Source organism: Rattus rattus, chromosome 12 (assembly GCF_011064425.1).
Source record: "Rattus rattus isolate New Zealand chromosome 12, Rrattus_CSIRO_v1, whole genome shotgun sequence".
Lineage (NCBI taxonomy): Eukaryota > Metazoa > Chordata > Mammalia > Rodentia > Muridae > Rattus > Rattus rattus.
This window is the reverse complement of record NC_046165.1, coordinates 3,319,888-3,336,836: the sequence shown is the minus strand read 5'-3', so window position 1 is coordinate 3,336,836 and position 16,949 is coordinate 3,319,888. Positions and strand designations below refer to the sequence as shown.

Sequence of the window (16,949 nt, the reverse complement as noted above, 5' to 3'; positions counted from 1 at the left end):
TCAAAATCCCAACAGTGTGACTGCCTGGAATCAGATCTGAAAAACAACACACCAACGGCCTACAGACAAGCCAACACAAGCGGGGACTCTCGAGAGGCTCCAGCCCAGATGGAGAGCTACAGGCACTGAGAAAGGAAGGAAGACACCTTCTTCTCTGGGGACGAGCCCCTGACAGGTCAGCCCTACACACACACACGCACACACACACACACACTGCTGAAGTCATTCTGTTTTGAGCGTGCCTGTGTGTGTGTGTGTGCGCGCGCGCGCGCGTGCGTGCATGTGTGCATGTGTGTGTGATAGTTTAAAAACTGGGGATCCTGAATCTGAGGAGGAATGGAGGTCACGGGAGGAGCTGGGATGGACATGTAAATACAGTTTGATACATAAAATCCTCAAAAAGAACTTAAAAACGTTACCAGCACACTTAACTTGATTGGGCTAAATTAAAGTGAAGACCTTCTGATAACCAAAAAACAAACAAACAAAAACCCAAAACTATGAAACTCAAGGTATTGGTCTCAGACACAATTTTCACAGAAACTAGAAGCCAGCGTTTATGGGAAAGCCTACTGCTACCCATCTTTCTTAGGCTTTAAGATTATCTTGCCAACCAGGAATCAACATCTCCACCTCACTGGAAAGTCAGGGTGCCAAGAAGAGTGAACTGTCTCAATAAGGCTACCAGGTTGTAGGCAGGATTGGGGGCAGGTAAGCCTACTGCTTCCTCTGATAATGGAAGATAAGACACCGGGGAAACCGGAAAGTGCCTGGTGAACCAGGCAGGTAGGACAGATCTGGCTGGTGTGAAGGGACTGCAGCCTACGAGCTGAAGGGGACCCTTCTACTGCAGGGGCTCTTCAGCTCACCTGGACACTCACACTCACCTGGACGCTCACACTGCCCTATAGGGGCTCTTCAGCTCACCTGGACGCTCACACTCACCCGAATGCTCACACTCACCCGAATGCTCACACTCACCTGGACACTCACATTCACCTGGACGCTCACACTCACCTGGACGCTCACACTCACCTGGACGCTCACACTCACATGGACGCTCACACTCACCTGGACGCTCACACTGCCCTGCAGTTTGAGCTGCAGTTTGATCATGTCTACTTCGGCCGAGGAACACAGCTGGCGGAGCTCGGCCACCTTCTTGCTCATTTCATCGATGGCCACCTCAATGGGGTTCAGGTCAGTGTGGTGCTGGTACATGACAGGGATCCGCTTCTTTACATAGGGGAAGCAGTGTATTGCTGCAGAGGAATGGGGACCCAGAGTCATGTCAGAGTCTACATGTCTTTCCTATTGCCGAGGGAAAATAATTAGCACGCCTATTTTACAGCTAAAAAACTCAGAAGCTGCCAACGTCCTATGCTAATACTCTTTGGAGGTGGGATTCTCATTCTCTCTCTCTCTCTCTCTCTCTCTCTCTCTCTCTCTCTCTCTCTCTCTCTCTCCTTTAAACACTGTATGCTTACGGTCTTACTTACTTCTAGCTTTGCATGTATGGTTTGCTCTCATGTATGTCTGTGCACTGTGTGTGTGTTGCCCACAGAGGCCAGGTGTTGTGAGCCACCCTGTGGGTGCTGGGAAACAAGCTCAGGTTTTCTGCAAGAGCAGCCAGTGCAGTTAGCCACTGACCCATCTCTCGGGCCCTTTAATGTGTTTAATGATGGGTCGTATCATAATGTAAACAGAATAGGCTACTTGCCATCTCTTGAAGTGTATCTGTGAAAAACCAAACCTCTTTCATTACCCCTTGTTTATTTTCTGTAAGTGCCCTAACCCAGCTTGGAAGCTGTGAGATCCCTACAAAGAGGACCAGATGGCTTCCAAAACACTGACCAGTTTTGAGCAGACCAAGTAAAAAAGAAAGTGCCATAGATATCTTTGAGGAAATCCACTTTCCTCTGAAGAACGTTGAATCGCATGACAAATCTTTCTAAACCCTGAAGACCAATGAAAAACAAAAACACGAGAATAAATTTCTAAGCAAAGCATTCATTTCAGGAATCAGAAAGTCACAAATGCGGAGAACCACCGTTCCAGCGGAAAGGTGTTTTAAAGCTTCCAGTGGTAAGAAATAGGGAAATATTTACTGGTTCTCACACTGTTTTTATTTTTAACAAGCTACCTGGCCATATCAACACTGAGCAGCTTAACAATGAGCAATAATAATAATAATAATAATAATAATAATAATAATAATAATAGTAGTAGTAGTAGTAGTAGGAGGAGGAGGAGGAGGCTGGAGAGACAGCTCAGAGAAGAGCGCCTGCATGGCGGCTCACACCCATCTGTAATTCAGGTTCCAGGAGATCCCACACACTCTTCTGACCTCTTTAGGAACCAGGAGTGCACATGACACACATATATAGATACAGGCAAAGTACTCATACACGTCAAATAAACAAATAAACAAGTAAACTAATACACTGTGCTGATGCTGGGCTCCAATCTGAGGGTTGGCGTTTCTACTTTGTTGCAGGAGCACATGCAATACTTGTGTCTGCCACTAGACACATACACGGAAGCTGAAAAGTTTATTTTTTACTGTGTGCATGTGCAGGCGCACACACCACAGCATGTGTGTTCCTCTGTGCAGGTGAGGGCGAGGGACAACTCTTGGGACTCAGTTCTCTCCTGCCACCCTGTGGGATCCAGGGGTCAAACTGAGGTCATCGAGCCTACACAAAGGCTTCTTCTCACTGAACCGTCTTCCAGGACCTTACTTTATATTTTTGTTTCTGTGGGACAGGTTCTTACTTCAAGAGCCCTGGCTGTCCTAGAACTCACTACGCAGACCAGGCTGGCTGTGGACTCACAGAGATCTGCTTCTAGAGTGCGGAGATTAAAGGTGTGCACCACTATAGCTAGTCCCCTTATTTTATTTTATTTTTAACAAGCAAAGAATGAGAGACGTTACATTTGAAATGTTTAGTAAATGGCTAGGGAAAGTTTATTCAGGCCAGACTTATCACAGGGAAATGGGGCCAGCTGCCCATCCTCAGGGCCATCAGTGACTGGGCAAAGCTAGGAAGATGTCCTCAATGGTCACATTCCAGTTTCAGAAATGTTTTTAGTTAGTCTGGGGATCTTTTCTGGAATTTCTTTTGTGTCCTTGTGGATGCAGTGGCTTTTATGTGGCAACAGAGGGACTGACAGATCCTCCTTGCACAAAGGCATCTTCCTCTCTCTCTCTCTCTCTTTACAAAAAGAATTGAACGTTGCACACTCGGCCAGGGAAGCGGTATTCTGACCTCAGCTGTCCTTGCATCTGACTGGTGAGGTAGTGCTATTACTTCACAGAGAAAGCCAACTCCAGGGTTGGTGTGCAAGGTGTCCATGATTGATCTGATCCCACTCAGGGTTAGGCCTGACTATTGCTTCTTAGATGGGAGCTAGACTTCAAGAGGTCACAAGCAGGATACTGTTCAGAGAAAACTCCCAGTGCCCTGCTATTCTTGCTGGCCTCGCCCTGTCTCCTCTCCCTCACACACCCTGGCTCCAGCCTTTTATCCCCAGAGACATAGACATTCTGGCCACCCTCATCTCCCTCAAGTCTTGACTCAAATGCCACGTTCTCAATGAGATCCACCCCATCAAACTCCACGTTCCCAAACTCCTCAGCATCCATCAGCATGTGTGGCATGTTCTGACGCCCCATGTGACCTCTGCCACCTTCTCTTGCTGAGATGTGAGGGGCACAAGGGCATGGACCTCATTTTGGGGGAGCACACCTCACTGCGATGTGCGTCACTGCCTCAAAGACTATGTGGGAGGGCAAAGTGGCCCTGGAAGGCAGACAGACAAGCCACTGCGTAGTAATTATACACAGGTGCTGTGCACTGGTGCGCTGTGTGGCCCTTTAGGAAGACAGAGTCTGTCTCCAGTGTATGGCAGACAAAGATGAACAGGAGGTAGGCAGCAAACATGTCTCCGAGTTGAGTGGAGTAGGACTGAGAACTGAAAGATGTGGGAACACTAACTGGGAAGGAAGGAAGAAAGGAGAGGCAGGTCCAGAAACATCTACCCTGGGAGGGCAGGGAGGGGGCAACCACGAAGTGTTTTCAGATAATTGGACCTGTGCAGAAGGGTAAGCCTCCTGTGTGCAGAGGGCAGGGAAGGCCAGGGCTCCCCTACAATTTGCTGGGCCAAAGGTCAGGTTTACAGTAATACAGGGGAAGGACCCAGAGGCTTGGTAACAGGAAAGAAACTCTAGTTCAAAGTCTCCAATGTGGTGTGTGTTTCTTTAAAGGTTGCTATGGGGTGTATATGCTACCAGTGACTTATATAAAAAAGTTTTGTCTAACTCTATACTCTGTCTTGGTTAGCTATCCTTCCCACACTTTTAGGTATTTCAGCACAAACCTTGTACTTGTCTCTGATTACACCATTGTCTATGGCTACACCACTGTCTCTGATTATACTACTGTCTCTGGCTATACTGTCTCTGGTTATACCACTGTCTCTGGCTGTCTGTGGCTACACTGTGTGTGGTTACACTGTCTCTGGCTACTGTGTCTCTGGTTACACTGTCTCTGACTACATTCTCTGGTTACACTGTGGCTACACTGTTTCTGGTTATACCGTATCTGACTATACTGTCGCTGGCTGTCTGTGGCTACACTGTGTGTGGTTACACTGTCTCCTGCTACAGTGTCTCTGGTTATACTGTCTCTGACTACATTCTCTCTGGTTACACTGTCTGTGGCTACACTGTTTCTGGTTATACCGTATCTGACTATACTGTCTCTAGCTGTCTGTAGCTAGCTACACTGTGTGTGGTTATACTGTCTGTGGCTACAGTGTCTGTGGCTACAGTGTCTTTGGCTACAGCGTTTCTGGTTACACTGTCTCTGACTACACTGTTTATGGTTATACTGTATCTGGCTATACTGTCTCTGGCTGTCTGTGGCTACACTGTCTCTGGTGTGCTTCCCTTGTGCTCACTGTCAACCCCTAAAGTTAAAAGTTCAATGGTGGGTGAGATCTGGCCACCCAAAGCATACTCTTTCCCCTCCTGTCTGTACTTAACAGGATATTTTAACACAATGAGAGGAAGGCACAGGGAGGTTTGGCAATCTCTCCAAGTTCGCACAGTGAGACAGTGACTCAGGTCTGTAGGAGTCTCAGGTCAGGCACTTAACTTCCTCAGCCCTTAAGGTGTGGTGAGTGGCTATTCTCAGAACCAACATGGCTGTGTCTGTTGTATCTCTTTTGAAGCCAGCTACTCTTTGTCCTCTGTGGTGATAGAGAGCTCAGCTCACGTTCTTTATCTAATCTAAAATGGTTCAGTAACAAATGTGAATGAACCATAACCGGAAGAGCATGTGCCCAGAGAGAACAGCCTGTTATGAATCAAGATTCGTGATAAAAGTAAATGCCCAGCTCAGCGGTGCGTTCCCTTCTCCCCCGCCCCAGCAGAAGTTCCCAGGTCTGAGCATGCACCTAGAGTCCCCGGAGTGCTCGCAGACACAGGAGCTTGGGTACCATCCCTTATTTCTGATTCATCAGATTTAGGGGGTGGGGTGGGTAGAGCCTGAAAAATCTTTAGTTTAAATTCCCAGGGGTGGCTCCAGGATAAACTCTGAGAAATGCTGATTTAAAAACCCAAAGGTGAGGTTGTTATTGCTGTACAGATAGCACTGAAACCGGTAATCACAAGAACGTATCGTCTGGAAACAGTTTTCTTAGTTGGTAAGGATCTGGCACTCAGGTGCTCATTAGGGAAACCGAATGTGTGCTAGGAGAGGGCGAGCTCATCCTTGGGATGGCAATGTGGCTAATGCATTAAAGAGTTTCTTAAATGTGGGAAACTTCATAAATGTAAGCTTCTTCATGTAAATTGTAAAAAAAAAATGCTGTATGATGCTGCCTGAGTTTATTTTTAATTTTATTTTTACCTTGAGTATGTACAGGTGAGTGCACATGGACATGTGTGTATTTGTATGCATATGGGTGTCTATGGGTGAGTATGTATGTGGGCACATCTGTACCTGACAAAGCCAGAACAGGACATGAGAACCAGTGGGGAGGGCACTACAAGCACTTGCCACAGCCTGCTGTGGGTGCTGGGAACTGAACCTCTGGAAGAGTGGTAAACACTCTTAACTGCTGGGACATTTCTCTGCCCCATATCCTGAGTTTGCTTACTTTAATTTTTTAGGATTTATTTATCTTTACATTATGAGTCTTTTGTCTGCCTGTATGTCTGTGGGGTTGGTGCCCAGTGCTGGAGAAAGGCAGAAGAGGATGTCAGATACCCTCAGACTTCTGGGACTGGAGTTACAGATGTTTGTAAGTTCCCATGCAGGTGCTCTGGGAACTGAATTTGGGCCTTGTATAAGAACAGAAAGTGCTTTCAGCCATTGAGCCAGTGCCTTTGGTTTATTTTTGGTAACCACACATCCCTATTCTGGAAGAGCTATGTGCTTGGAGAGGAAGGCTCACCTGTCAGGATGGTCCGTCGCTTACACTGCTCCTCCACGCCACCCTGCCTCTTCCCAGTCTGGGTGAAGGGCATCTCGAACATGAAGCGCCGGATGTTGTGACATCGTTCAAACTCTGTTTTCCTCTCTTGTAACTCCTTTTCATCAAAGAATGGGGTCACATGGGTCACCTGGATGTAAGCAAACTTGGAATCCAGATCCTTCGGGTTGACCTTTAACCCAATAAGCAACAAGTCAGGTGCTGTCTCTGGGATCTTCCCAGTCTAAACTTCTAACTAGAAAACATTTTGAGAAAAAATGTAGCAGGTGTGTCTACCACCACGATCAACGCTGCTATTCAGGATCAATTGCTGTATTTGTTTCGAGAAGATTCATATACACGTACATGCACATGTGAACACACGAATGTGTGGAGACAGTTCTAAACTGATTTCTCCGTGTTAGGAAACATGGTAATGGGTTTCATTATAACAACTTCATCCATGTGTCAATTTATACCTTGCTTTGAGACTTTTATAAGCACACATATACCAGTATGTACGTATCATGCACGTATGCACACGTCAGAGTAAACACTACGCACCACGACATACATACCACCTGCTTTATCCGTAAAAGTAAGAAAGAACATTTTTCTCATAAACACAATGCACCATGGTACTAGACAACAATAATTCTACGCAGGCCATCTAATTCCCTCAGACGTGTCTAGAAAGACAGAGCCTAACCAATGATGACACCTCACATTTAAGTAACTCTGGCTTTTTGTCCCTTGCTTCCCCTCTCCTCCCTTCCTTCCTTTCTTCCCATCGCCCCTCCCCACCCATCTTGCTTTCCACAGGGTTTCATGTAGCCCAGTGTGACTATGACCCCTATCCTGTGTCCACTTCCTAAGCGGTGGAAGGACAGTGCGAGTCACAGCACCAGCCTGGCCTCGTCACTCTTGAGTAACCTAGAATCCCCACTATTTCTTCCCATGACACCGAGGAAAACTGTGAGGAAACCTGGGAGTTCTCTTGCTCAGGGTCTACCACCCTTCCCTGTCTTCGCCTGGATTTCTCCATTTTAATTTTTGTTCATTTTATGTACTTTTATGTACTTGGCTAGGAAAAAAAAAGGTTTACTTAAAAAATAAGGATCAAATGTTAGGCCCTAAATTATTATTAACTGGTTGTCAGATCAAATGAGACGCTGACAGCTGCAGATGAATTCATTTAACACACGTGCAGATTAACCTAATTTACGATTAGACAGTAGCTTTCCTTTCTGGTTAACCCAGTACAGGAACAATTCTGTGACGGAGCTGTGAGAGTTGGTGGTCCTCTGGTATCTCACACGCGATGGGAAATTAAACAGGCATGTTGCACAGAGAGACAAAAATTGATTTCCATTAGCGAGACAAATCAATTCTGCACGTTCTAGTTGCATTTAACCCAGAGCAATAAAATGGCCATGGAAGCAATGGTGTGTGGAGTGTTCAGGGCAGCCAGACGCCTTCACTGCTCTGCACATGCTTAGAACAAGACAGAAAATGTCGGCATGAGGGTGTCTAGTGCCAAAGTTTAAAAAATTCATAGAGCTTTACCGCAATTGTACTTTCTATTTATGTTATTGTTTGTGTGTGTGCATGTGTATGCAGGTACATGTGTGCCATGGCATATGCATGTAGAGGTCACAGCACAGCTCTTTGGAGTTGGTTCTCTGCAGGAACCTCGTGGGATCCAGAGATTGCACTCTCAGGTCTGTGTGCAGGCTCCTTCACCACTGAGCCTCTCCCTGGCTTCACCATCACGCAGTTGCATTTGAATCCATTAACGTAGACTGTCTTTAGCAAAATCAACTCAAAGGCAGAGAGAATGGGGCTTCCGCCTGGTTCTGGGTGTACCTCTCTACGTTTTGTGTCACGGCTGCTGGTATGTACAGGCTGCAGGAAGGGAGCACTGGTGACTGACAGGGCAAGAAGGTTCTACAACAGGGCAGTCCCATCGAGCCACACTGGAAATGGGCAGGGAGCAGAACGGGGAGCCTGGGTGAAGGGCTGAATGTGGAAGCTGCCTCTCTGCTTTCACAAGACTCTTCCGGAAGAAGCCTAACTGGACAAAGCGACTTGATCCATTTGGACCTTATCTTTGTTTTACTTTTTATGCATGTTTTGCCTTGCACGTCTCTCTGTTCACCACGTGTGTGCCTGGTCTCTGTGAGGGTCAAAGAGGGCATCAGATTCCCTGGAACAGGAGTTACAGGCAGCTGTGAGCCGCTGTGTGGGTGCTGGGACTTGAACCGGGATCTCTGCTGGGTCAGCCACCGCTCTGGACACTGAGCCATCTCTCCGGCCCCTGGATGGTGGGTCTTAATGATTAAGGCCTGGAGAGGCGCCGAGTAAGACACGATGCTTCCTCTCTTATTCCACCAGCTTAGCACGACATCAAGTACTAGACCACAGGAACTCAGGGGAAGGCGGGAGTGGGGAGATATCTTAGTGAGCTTTTGAAGACTGCCTTTTGGAGATGTCCCTGGTCTTGGTGGAGTGGAGTGCGCTAACCCAGGACTCCACAGGCGAGGTACACAGAAATCAGCACAGTCCTGAGAAGCCCACAGGTGACCTACACGACGCCTTAGGGACCCCAAGACGGTGGTGGGCGGAGCACAGGACAAGAAGCCCCAAGTCTCTGTGGCTGTGAGCTGAGTTCTCTTCTCTGGTCCCTCCCCTGTAACAGAGGATCAGCCTCTAGAGAACCCGGTCTAGAAACATCCCGGAAGTTCACTAGGGGAAGAAAACACACCTGTCACTCAAGGGGGAGCCGGAACACATAGGACTGAGGGAGGGACTGTCCTGTCCTCTGCCTCATCCAGAATCCAGCTGAAACCGGTCCCCACTGCTTTCTTCAACTTTTCCATAGCTCCCTACTTATCAGAGCACAAGACTGGGGAAAACAAGGGCTCTCGGGGACCCTGTCCCCAAAACACGCTGCTAGACCCTGGGCGGTCAGCGGAGAACTCAGGAATAAAGAGCTGTGGACTCCTCCCTTAGAAAGAAGGGAGCTTTTCATTGTTGGAGAGACGAAACACATGGCTGGATTTTGTGTTTTTAAAGACAGGGAAGGTCTGGCTACATAGGTCAGGCTGGCCCTGAACTCATCGTCTTCCTCTTAGTGTCCCCGGCTGCTGGAGTCCCCGGGTACCTGTCACATCTGGCAGCAGAACCCTTTGCCCCGTTCCCTTCAGTTAAAACCAGAACATCTTTAAATGTGCCTTTGGCTTGGGTTGGGAAGCGGAGGGACACCCGGCCTCCTGGTCGTCGCCGGGACAGGGCGGATACGTGAGTGCTCAGGACAACTGTGTGGTGTGAGAAGGATCCTCCTGAGAGCCAAGCCACTCTGAAGAGAGCAGGTCTCACTCCTCAGTCGCTCTGGCTAGAGGGTGACCCACTTGGTCTGTCTGAGCTCGTACCACCAGGGGAGCAGTCAGGTCAGACGCCTGGCTACGGGAAGGTGCGGTCAAAGACAGCCTTGGAGACATCTGGGACAGAACACAGCCGAGCCAGTAGTAAGTGAATTACGTGGTAAAAGAGGGCACTTTTGTTTCTGGGTGTTTTAGGGACGAGGTCTCACTACTTAGCTTAAGGCTGGTTTGTAAGGTGTGATCCTCCTGCCTCAGCCTACAGAGTCCTGGGAATACAGGCATTTGCCCCTATCCCAGCTAAATTATGCAATGAAGAACAGACAGGCAAGTATGAGGGAAGCAAGCACAGTGTCACTTGAGGGTGACTCTCCTTACCACCTCTTCACATTTGTGAGCACATACTCTACAGCCAATGACATAAATTAAAAAAAACTGCTATGAAGGCTATCGGACAGGTCGTACCTTGCCAGAATCCTGTATCATTTTGACATTTTCAGAACCGAATTTATCCGAGTAAAGTTTAAGGAGTCTCTGAGAAATTTCTGACAGAGGCGTGAGTTTGGGCTCTTTGTAGATGTATTCCTTCCCGTCTTCATCTTCGAAGAATCCCTGTGAGGATGAGCGCAGTTAGTCCCTGAGTAAGTCATCCGCTGACCGTGATAGAAACAGGAACAAAGTCAACCCACTTAAACAGGCCGTCCAAACTGGGGGAAGGGCTCTAACTCGGAGTCAAGGAGCAAAGATAAAAGGAGAGGCTGCAAACGCATGAAGTCACCAAGTGTTGGGTGAAATGAATGACTGGGGGTCTGAGACATCGTGCTCTCAGTTTAATGGGAGTTAGCCCTGTTTCACATTCCCAAGAGGCAGGGCCCACGGAGAAACGACTAGCCGTGTGTGACACACCAGGGACACACATCAGGTCTGGAGTAGATCTGGCAGAAAGGACATAAAGTTTGAGTGAATTCGATTGTTCTTTAGTTTTGAAAAAGACCACTGAGGTTCAACAGCACGGAACCTGCTCTCAGGACAGTCAGCCATTACTGGTGTGGCACCAGTCACGTGTGCCCGCAGTTTTAGAACCGTATGGGAAGTGAAAAAGGTTGGAAATTAAAATGTTCAGATTGGGGGTTAATATTTGAAATTAATGTTCAAAAAGTTTCTCATCTGAAGTAACAGGAGAGAAAATGGTATAAAAAACACAATATATGTGGGAAAAAAACAAAATACAAACAAACAGGCGAACATCAAACACACAAACAGTACACATCAAACTGGGAGTTTAGAGGCAGTCATTTCACTAAGGTTACTTGCTTTAGAAGCATTTACTGTAATTACCTCCACATCTGTTTCACTGTCTGTAAACTGGTATTGCTATAAAGTTATAAAAGACAATAACAGAAGAAATCGAAGGTTATAAAGTGCTCACAGAAAACCACACGCCCTACGTAAATGAATGATAATCTATCGTGTTTAATAATGTTAGAACCTGAGGCTAAAACTGACATTTGAACAACCCCCTCCCACAGGGCTACCCGAGGATTACGATGGTAACCGCCTGTGCAGACGGCATGTGAAACACAGTGGTACACAGGCACAAAGGAGGTCTGAGCTGTGGTTTAAAACATGCAGTACTGATGTGTGAGGAAACTGATGACTTCTGTGAATGGAATAAAATGTTAATTTTCTTTTTGGAGTTTGAAATGGCTAGACAGCGTACATACAAGGCTTGGAAAGGAAACTTGCGAACCACATGGGAAGAACAAAAGATGATGCTAAGAATTCCTTGGGGAGGAGAGACTTACCGCTGCCTTAAGTAATAAAGGAAAGACAGGAAGAAAGGAAAAAAAAAGTAGAGAGTTTACTACGGAGGAAGATAAGAACCACAGTACATTTGACAAGTTTATCGCATTAGCATTATGGGATGGAAACTCCCGGGATACCACTTTAGCAGGAGGAAGAGATGGGGAACAGCCTACAGAGGGGTGAGAAGGCTCACCTGTCCGAAGAAGGCCACCCGGAAGTAGGTCCCCAGGAGCCTGCGGCCCGAGTGCATGACCTCTGTCACTTTGCTGTACGCGCGGTGCAGCGTGTCATACAGGTGGGCTAGTCTCTAGAAAGCATAACAGAACACAGTTCGTCTTATTTGCAATAACAGAACACAATTTAACATAGTACATGTGATGATACAGCTGTAAATACCTTAACATGGAGTAGAAAAAGAATCACTGCATGCGTGTGTAAGGGTGGGAGGTGTGCATGCATGTGTAAGGGTGGGAGGTGTGCATGCGTGTGCAAGGGTAGAGTTGTGCATGTGTGTGTATAAGGGAGGGTGCATGTGTATGTAAAGGTAGGAGGCATCCCTCTGTGTGTATAAGTGTGGGAGGCATTCCTGCATGTGTGTAAGGGTGGGACATATCATGTGCATGTGTGTGTAAGGGTGGGAGTTGTACATGAGTGTGTAAGGTTGGGAGGCATGCCTGTGTGTGTAAGGGTGGGAAGTGTGCATATTGTGTGCAATGGTGGGAAGCGTGGGGAGGTGTGCATGTGTGTAAGGGTGGGGGGTATGCACTGTGATAAAGTAAGGCCATGTGAGTTGAGTGCACACAAATTTGTGATCAAGGGAAACATTCATTCCAGGTCAGGTCCAAGGATGAGGCCAGAGGTATGCGCTGTGATAAAGTAAGGCCATGGGAAACCCTTGCTTTTTTTTCTTTTCTTTTCTTTTTTTGCCTCAGCTCCTCTGGCTTTACTTTATCACACTGGCTCAGAACTCATCTGGGAGGCTACACTGGGTGGCTAGTGGGCCCTAGGAGTTCACCACCTCTGTCTCTCCAGCACTGGGAATGGAAGCGTGTCACCACACCCACCTATTTTATGTGGGTTCTGGGCACTGACCCCAGGTGCTGGGGCTTTCGGGGCAAGCACTTTTCTGCCTGGCCCATTTCCTCAGTCCCAGGAGCCCATCCTGACTGTAAGTCACAGCGATCATCTCTGGCTTGCAGCCTTTTCTATCTGCAATGAGCACCTACTGTGGCGTCTATTTCCAGGCTGACACGCAGTGGTGGGGAAGATCCTGATGTCAGGCAGGATGCTCCCAGATGGCTGACATTGGAACTCTGGAAATCACAGAACTCTGTCTGGGGAAACTTTCCCAAAGTTCCGTGTTGGCATGAGACCCTATCAGTTCAAGACATGGGGGTGGCAGCATAGGTGAAGTCTGCCGATTTTTATAGACAGTGACTGTCGACCACCAGTGATGTAACATGGAGACTTGGGCATCACTGCAAAGGCAGCTTCTGGCTTCTGCATGATGTCTGGGACGTGTCAAACAGGAAGACAGGCACGTACCTCGAAGTCCCTCCGCTTTTCATAGATGGGGATGATGAGTTTATAGATGTCAGCAATCAGCTCGTAGCGCTCTGCCTTCCAAAGTCCATCTGCGCACTGCTCCAGCAGCTCCATCAGCACATCCTGATCAGAGAGGAAGGGCCGGGCGGGCCGGGCCGGGAGAGATTATGGAGAACCTGCCATTGTGCTCCTTGTGGAACGTGCAATCCAAAGGCTGCTCCCCGTGGAATTATAATGCGCAAACTTTAACTCCAGGACTGTAGCAGCTCATTACACCGGGTTCCTTAAGGGGCTTTCCCCCACATCTGTTTACACACAAGAACTAAACGGTCCACTAGCTGGGGCCCAGGAGCTCAGTAGTCGGGAGCACTCACTGCTCTTGCAAGGGACCCAATCCGGTGCTCAGCACCCACACTGGGCAGCTCACAATGGTCTCCGGGACTTCGGTGCCTTCTTCTGGCCTCTGTGGGCACTGTATACATGTGATACACATACAACGCACGGACAAAACACTCACAGACATTGAACATTTTAAGAAGTTATAAAAGTTGACACTGGTAGACTCCCACGAGCTCCCAGCTCTTGTCAGTAGCTTTCCTTTCTGATGAACAAACGCTGACCATGTGGAGACAGGGAGCATTCATTACTAAGCATGACTTCAACTCCAAGTAAACGTCTTGAAGTGATCCAGGGACGGTGTGTGGTGGGGCCTAGGTCTGTTTCCCCAGTATCCTCCCCGGCTTCCGTCGGCAATTACCTCCAACACATGTTTGCATAGTGCCCTGCCTTCTCTGGAGCTCTTGGAGTGTGGAGGTGACACTGTCTATGGCTTAGTCACACTAACACCATCTTTTTCTTAGCCACAGACACTGGCTCATCATGGTGCAGTTTTAGGCTCCCAACTTGGAATGCTCGGATGGAAATGGTGGACACAACAGAGACAGCGTTGAGCCTACTGGGGCCATGGGAAGGGACCAAAGAGCCTGCTTCTCCCTGTACTCCATAAGATAAATGTATATGTCCCTTCTCTAACACTGGAACTGGAAGGCAGCTTCTATGTATCTATCTGTGTGTGTGTGTGTGTGTGTGTGTGTGTGTGTGTGTGTGTGTGTATGTATGTATGTATGTATGTATGTATCTATCTATCTATCTATCTATCTATGTATCTCTCTATCACTTTTTTCTTTAACTTTTTATTGATTCTTTGTGGATTTCGCATCATGCACCCTAATCCTCATCTCCCTCTCCCTTTGTATCTGCCCTCTGCCCTTGGGACCTTCCCCCTCAGAGAAGCCACACGTCCCACAGCGCACCCTTTTGCTCACACGTCTTTACTTGCATTCACAGCGCACACGTTTGCTCACACATCTTTACTTGCATTCACAGCGCACCCGTTTGCTCACACATCTTTACTTGCATTCACGGCGCACCCGTTGCTCACACATCTTTACTTGCATCCATCGCAGTGAGTCTTTGGTCTGGCTTCCCTCTATTAAATACTGGGTCCTCACCAGGACTCTTCTCCGATAGCCTGTTGTTGCCCTGTGTTATGGGGATCCTGCAGCTTTGGATCAGCAGATCAGATCCAAAGCTGGTCCACTTGAAGTGCCCCAGCAGCTCACGGATGGGCCAAATTCGAGCCCTGGATCTGCGGCTGGGTGGTAGCTGAGTTGGTCAGCCTGCCAGCTCTCCCACACCCACACCACCAGGGCAAGCTCTCCAACACTGCCTAGCTAGCTCACCCAGTGCTGCAGATGCCAACGGGCAGGGCCGGCTCTCATGACCTAGGGGCCAGCTCTCCCACCTGCCTCAGGTGGTAAGGAGGGAGGGGAGGCTCTCTTTTGAATTTTTGATTGCTATTGTTTTGAGACAGCTCATGCATCCCAGTTTGGACTCATCTGGTTTTCCATGGTGTGGAACACTGAACACAGACAGGGCTTCCCACATGGCAGGCAGCCATTGTACCAATGGAGCCACATGCCTAACCCCATGCCTTTCTCCTTCCTCACTTTTTACAAGTTCTTCCAGAATTTCACACAATGCTTCCCAGTTGTAGAGTAAGGTTCACCACAGGTCCACTGTCCACAGTTTACGGAGCCAAAGAAAATACCATTTTAATTAGCTTGTCGGATGATCCTGTGCAATCAGGCCCATTTAACTCCTATGCCATATTTACGACATACATCATAAAATTGTCATTTGTGGGACTGAACCCTGCACCGCCAATGCCTATAAAAAGGTATGAGACTCGTCTCAGCTTTATTGTAGCTCTCATTAAAGCCAGATGTACACAGTAACCACCGGAACAGAGGCAGAGAACCCAGAGAACGTTCCAGAGCCATCCTGTCTCCTTTGCATGTACGTTATAAAGACATCTGCTCTGCTTTTACTTCTAGTCTTTCCTAACGGGCATCTAGCACACTAAACAGGCCAAGTATTTCTTCATGTCCCACTGTTTATTAAAAAAAAAAAGCTAAAGGAGAAAGCACAGAACCAAAGCTCGTACAATTTCATAGTCACACTCACGTCACTGTAAAACAGAATGAGTCTGAGGTTCCCCCTCACTGCTGTTGGGCAGCTCAGTAAGGCTACACCCCACTCCCCAGAATGCTGCGGAATCTGTAGTTCTGTATGCTAACTCACAAGCCAGTTGATCTTCTCACATTTCAGTTACCACTTTGTATTAATTTTCTACTTTGTATTAATTTTGCTTTAAAAGATCTTTTTACTACAGGGTGCATATTTTTTCATAGTGCCCGACATACATAGTCAGTAACCAAGTGGTTCTTAGAAGCCAGCTTATATATTCCTCAGTGATGTTAGCAATACCACGTGCCAGTAACTCCTTTGTGTGGGAGAGGTGTTGGTGAGATTTACCAACGCCTTGTACTTGTCACAAATCTTAAGTCAGGCCCACCACCAACACATATTCCCCAAGCACTGCATCTCGGTGCAGCCACAGAGGAGCCTGAAGGAGCAAGGAGACCGCTTCCCAGGGGGACAGCTTTATTTTCAAACTGTTCTTCAGTGTAATCACATGGTCCCTGTGTGCTAACACCCAGGTTTACCATGAAGAAGTACAGTTGGTTTTACTAGTTGCCACGGTCACACTGTGGGGACAGAATGATGGCACCTATTTATGGCGGATCATAAATGAACACTAGGTAACTTTAATTCTGTTGCCTTAGCAATTATAGCATAATAAAAACCAGAAGTAAATTATGTTTGTTTTTATCGGGTGCAAAGGAAACTCCAGTTCCCCAAACTCCCAAAGGCAGTTCATATGAGCAGAGATGAATTCAGTAGGTGCCTCTGGCAGTAAGGTAAGAGCCAGCGTTCTCTAGAAACTTGTGTAAAACAAGTTATTTCCCCCCTCCGGTGGATGGACAGACAGCTACGTGTGGTTGTACATTAGTGCTGCCTCCAGGCTCCCTCAGCATCGCAAGTACCTGTTACACAGTTAAAGCCCTGTCTCTGGCTGTCCTTACGCCCACCTACGCTTACACTCAGTTCTCTAGGATTCTCTCAGGTCTCCGCTCTCTTGCTATTTCCACTGTTCTCTCACTTCTCCAGCCCTGGCCATGTTATGTCCAGCCCAGTCTCTCTTCTCTGCTCTGGACTCTTCCACATGCCGCTGGCTGTTCCGTTCCTCCTCCTCCTCCTCCTTCTCTTCCTCCTCTTCTCCTTCTTCTTCCTCATCCTTCTTCTTCCCCTCTTCTCCTTCCTCCTCCTTCTTCC

The 16,949-nt window shown here is 47.7% G+C and overlaps 1 protein-coding gene across 5 annotated transcripts in view; it reads right to left on the bottom strand.

Moving 5' to 3' along the window:
- The window catches only part of Dock9 (dedicator of cytokinesis 9), a 256,367-nt gene that overhangs the window by 7,736 nt on the left and 231,682 nt on the right, over positions 1-16,949 (bottom strand). For 4 of the 5 annotated variants that reach the window (XM_032917513.1, XM_032917510.1, XM_032917512.1 and 1 more), the window contains 5 exons: positions 13,212-13,334; positions 11,860-11,973; positions 10,326-10,472; positions 6,463-6,673; positions 1,072-1,262 (listed from right to left, as the gene is read on the bottom strand). In XM_032917513.1, the coding sequence (XP_032773404.1) occupies positions 1,072-1,262; positions 6,463-6,673; positions 10,326-10,472; positions 11,860-11,973; positions 13,212-13,334 (786 nt within the window). Of the gene's footprint in view, positions 1-1,071; positions 1,263-6,462; positions 6,674-10,325; positions 10,473-11,198; positions 11,235-11,665; positions 11,672-11,859; positions 11,974-13,211; positions 13,335-16,949 lie in introns of all 5 variants that reach the window. The other variant, XM_032917515.1, reaches the window with a different exon arrangement.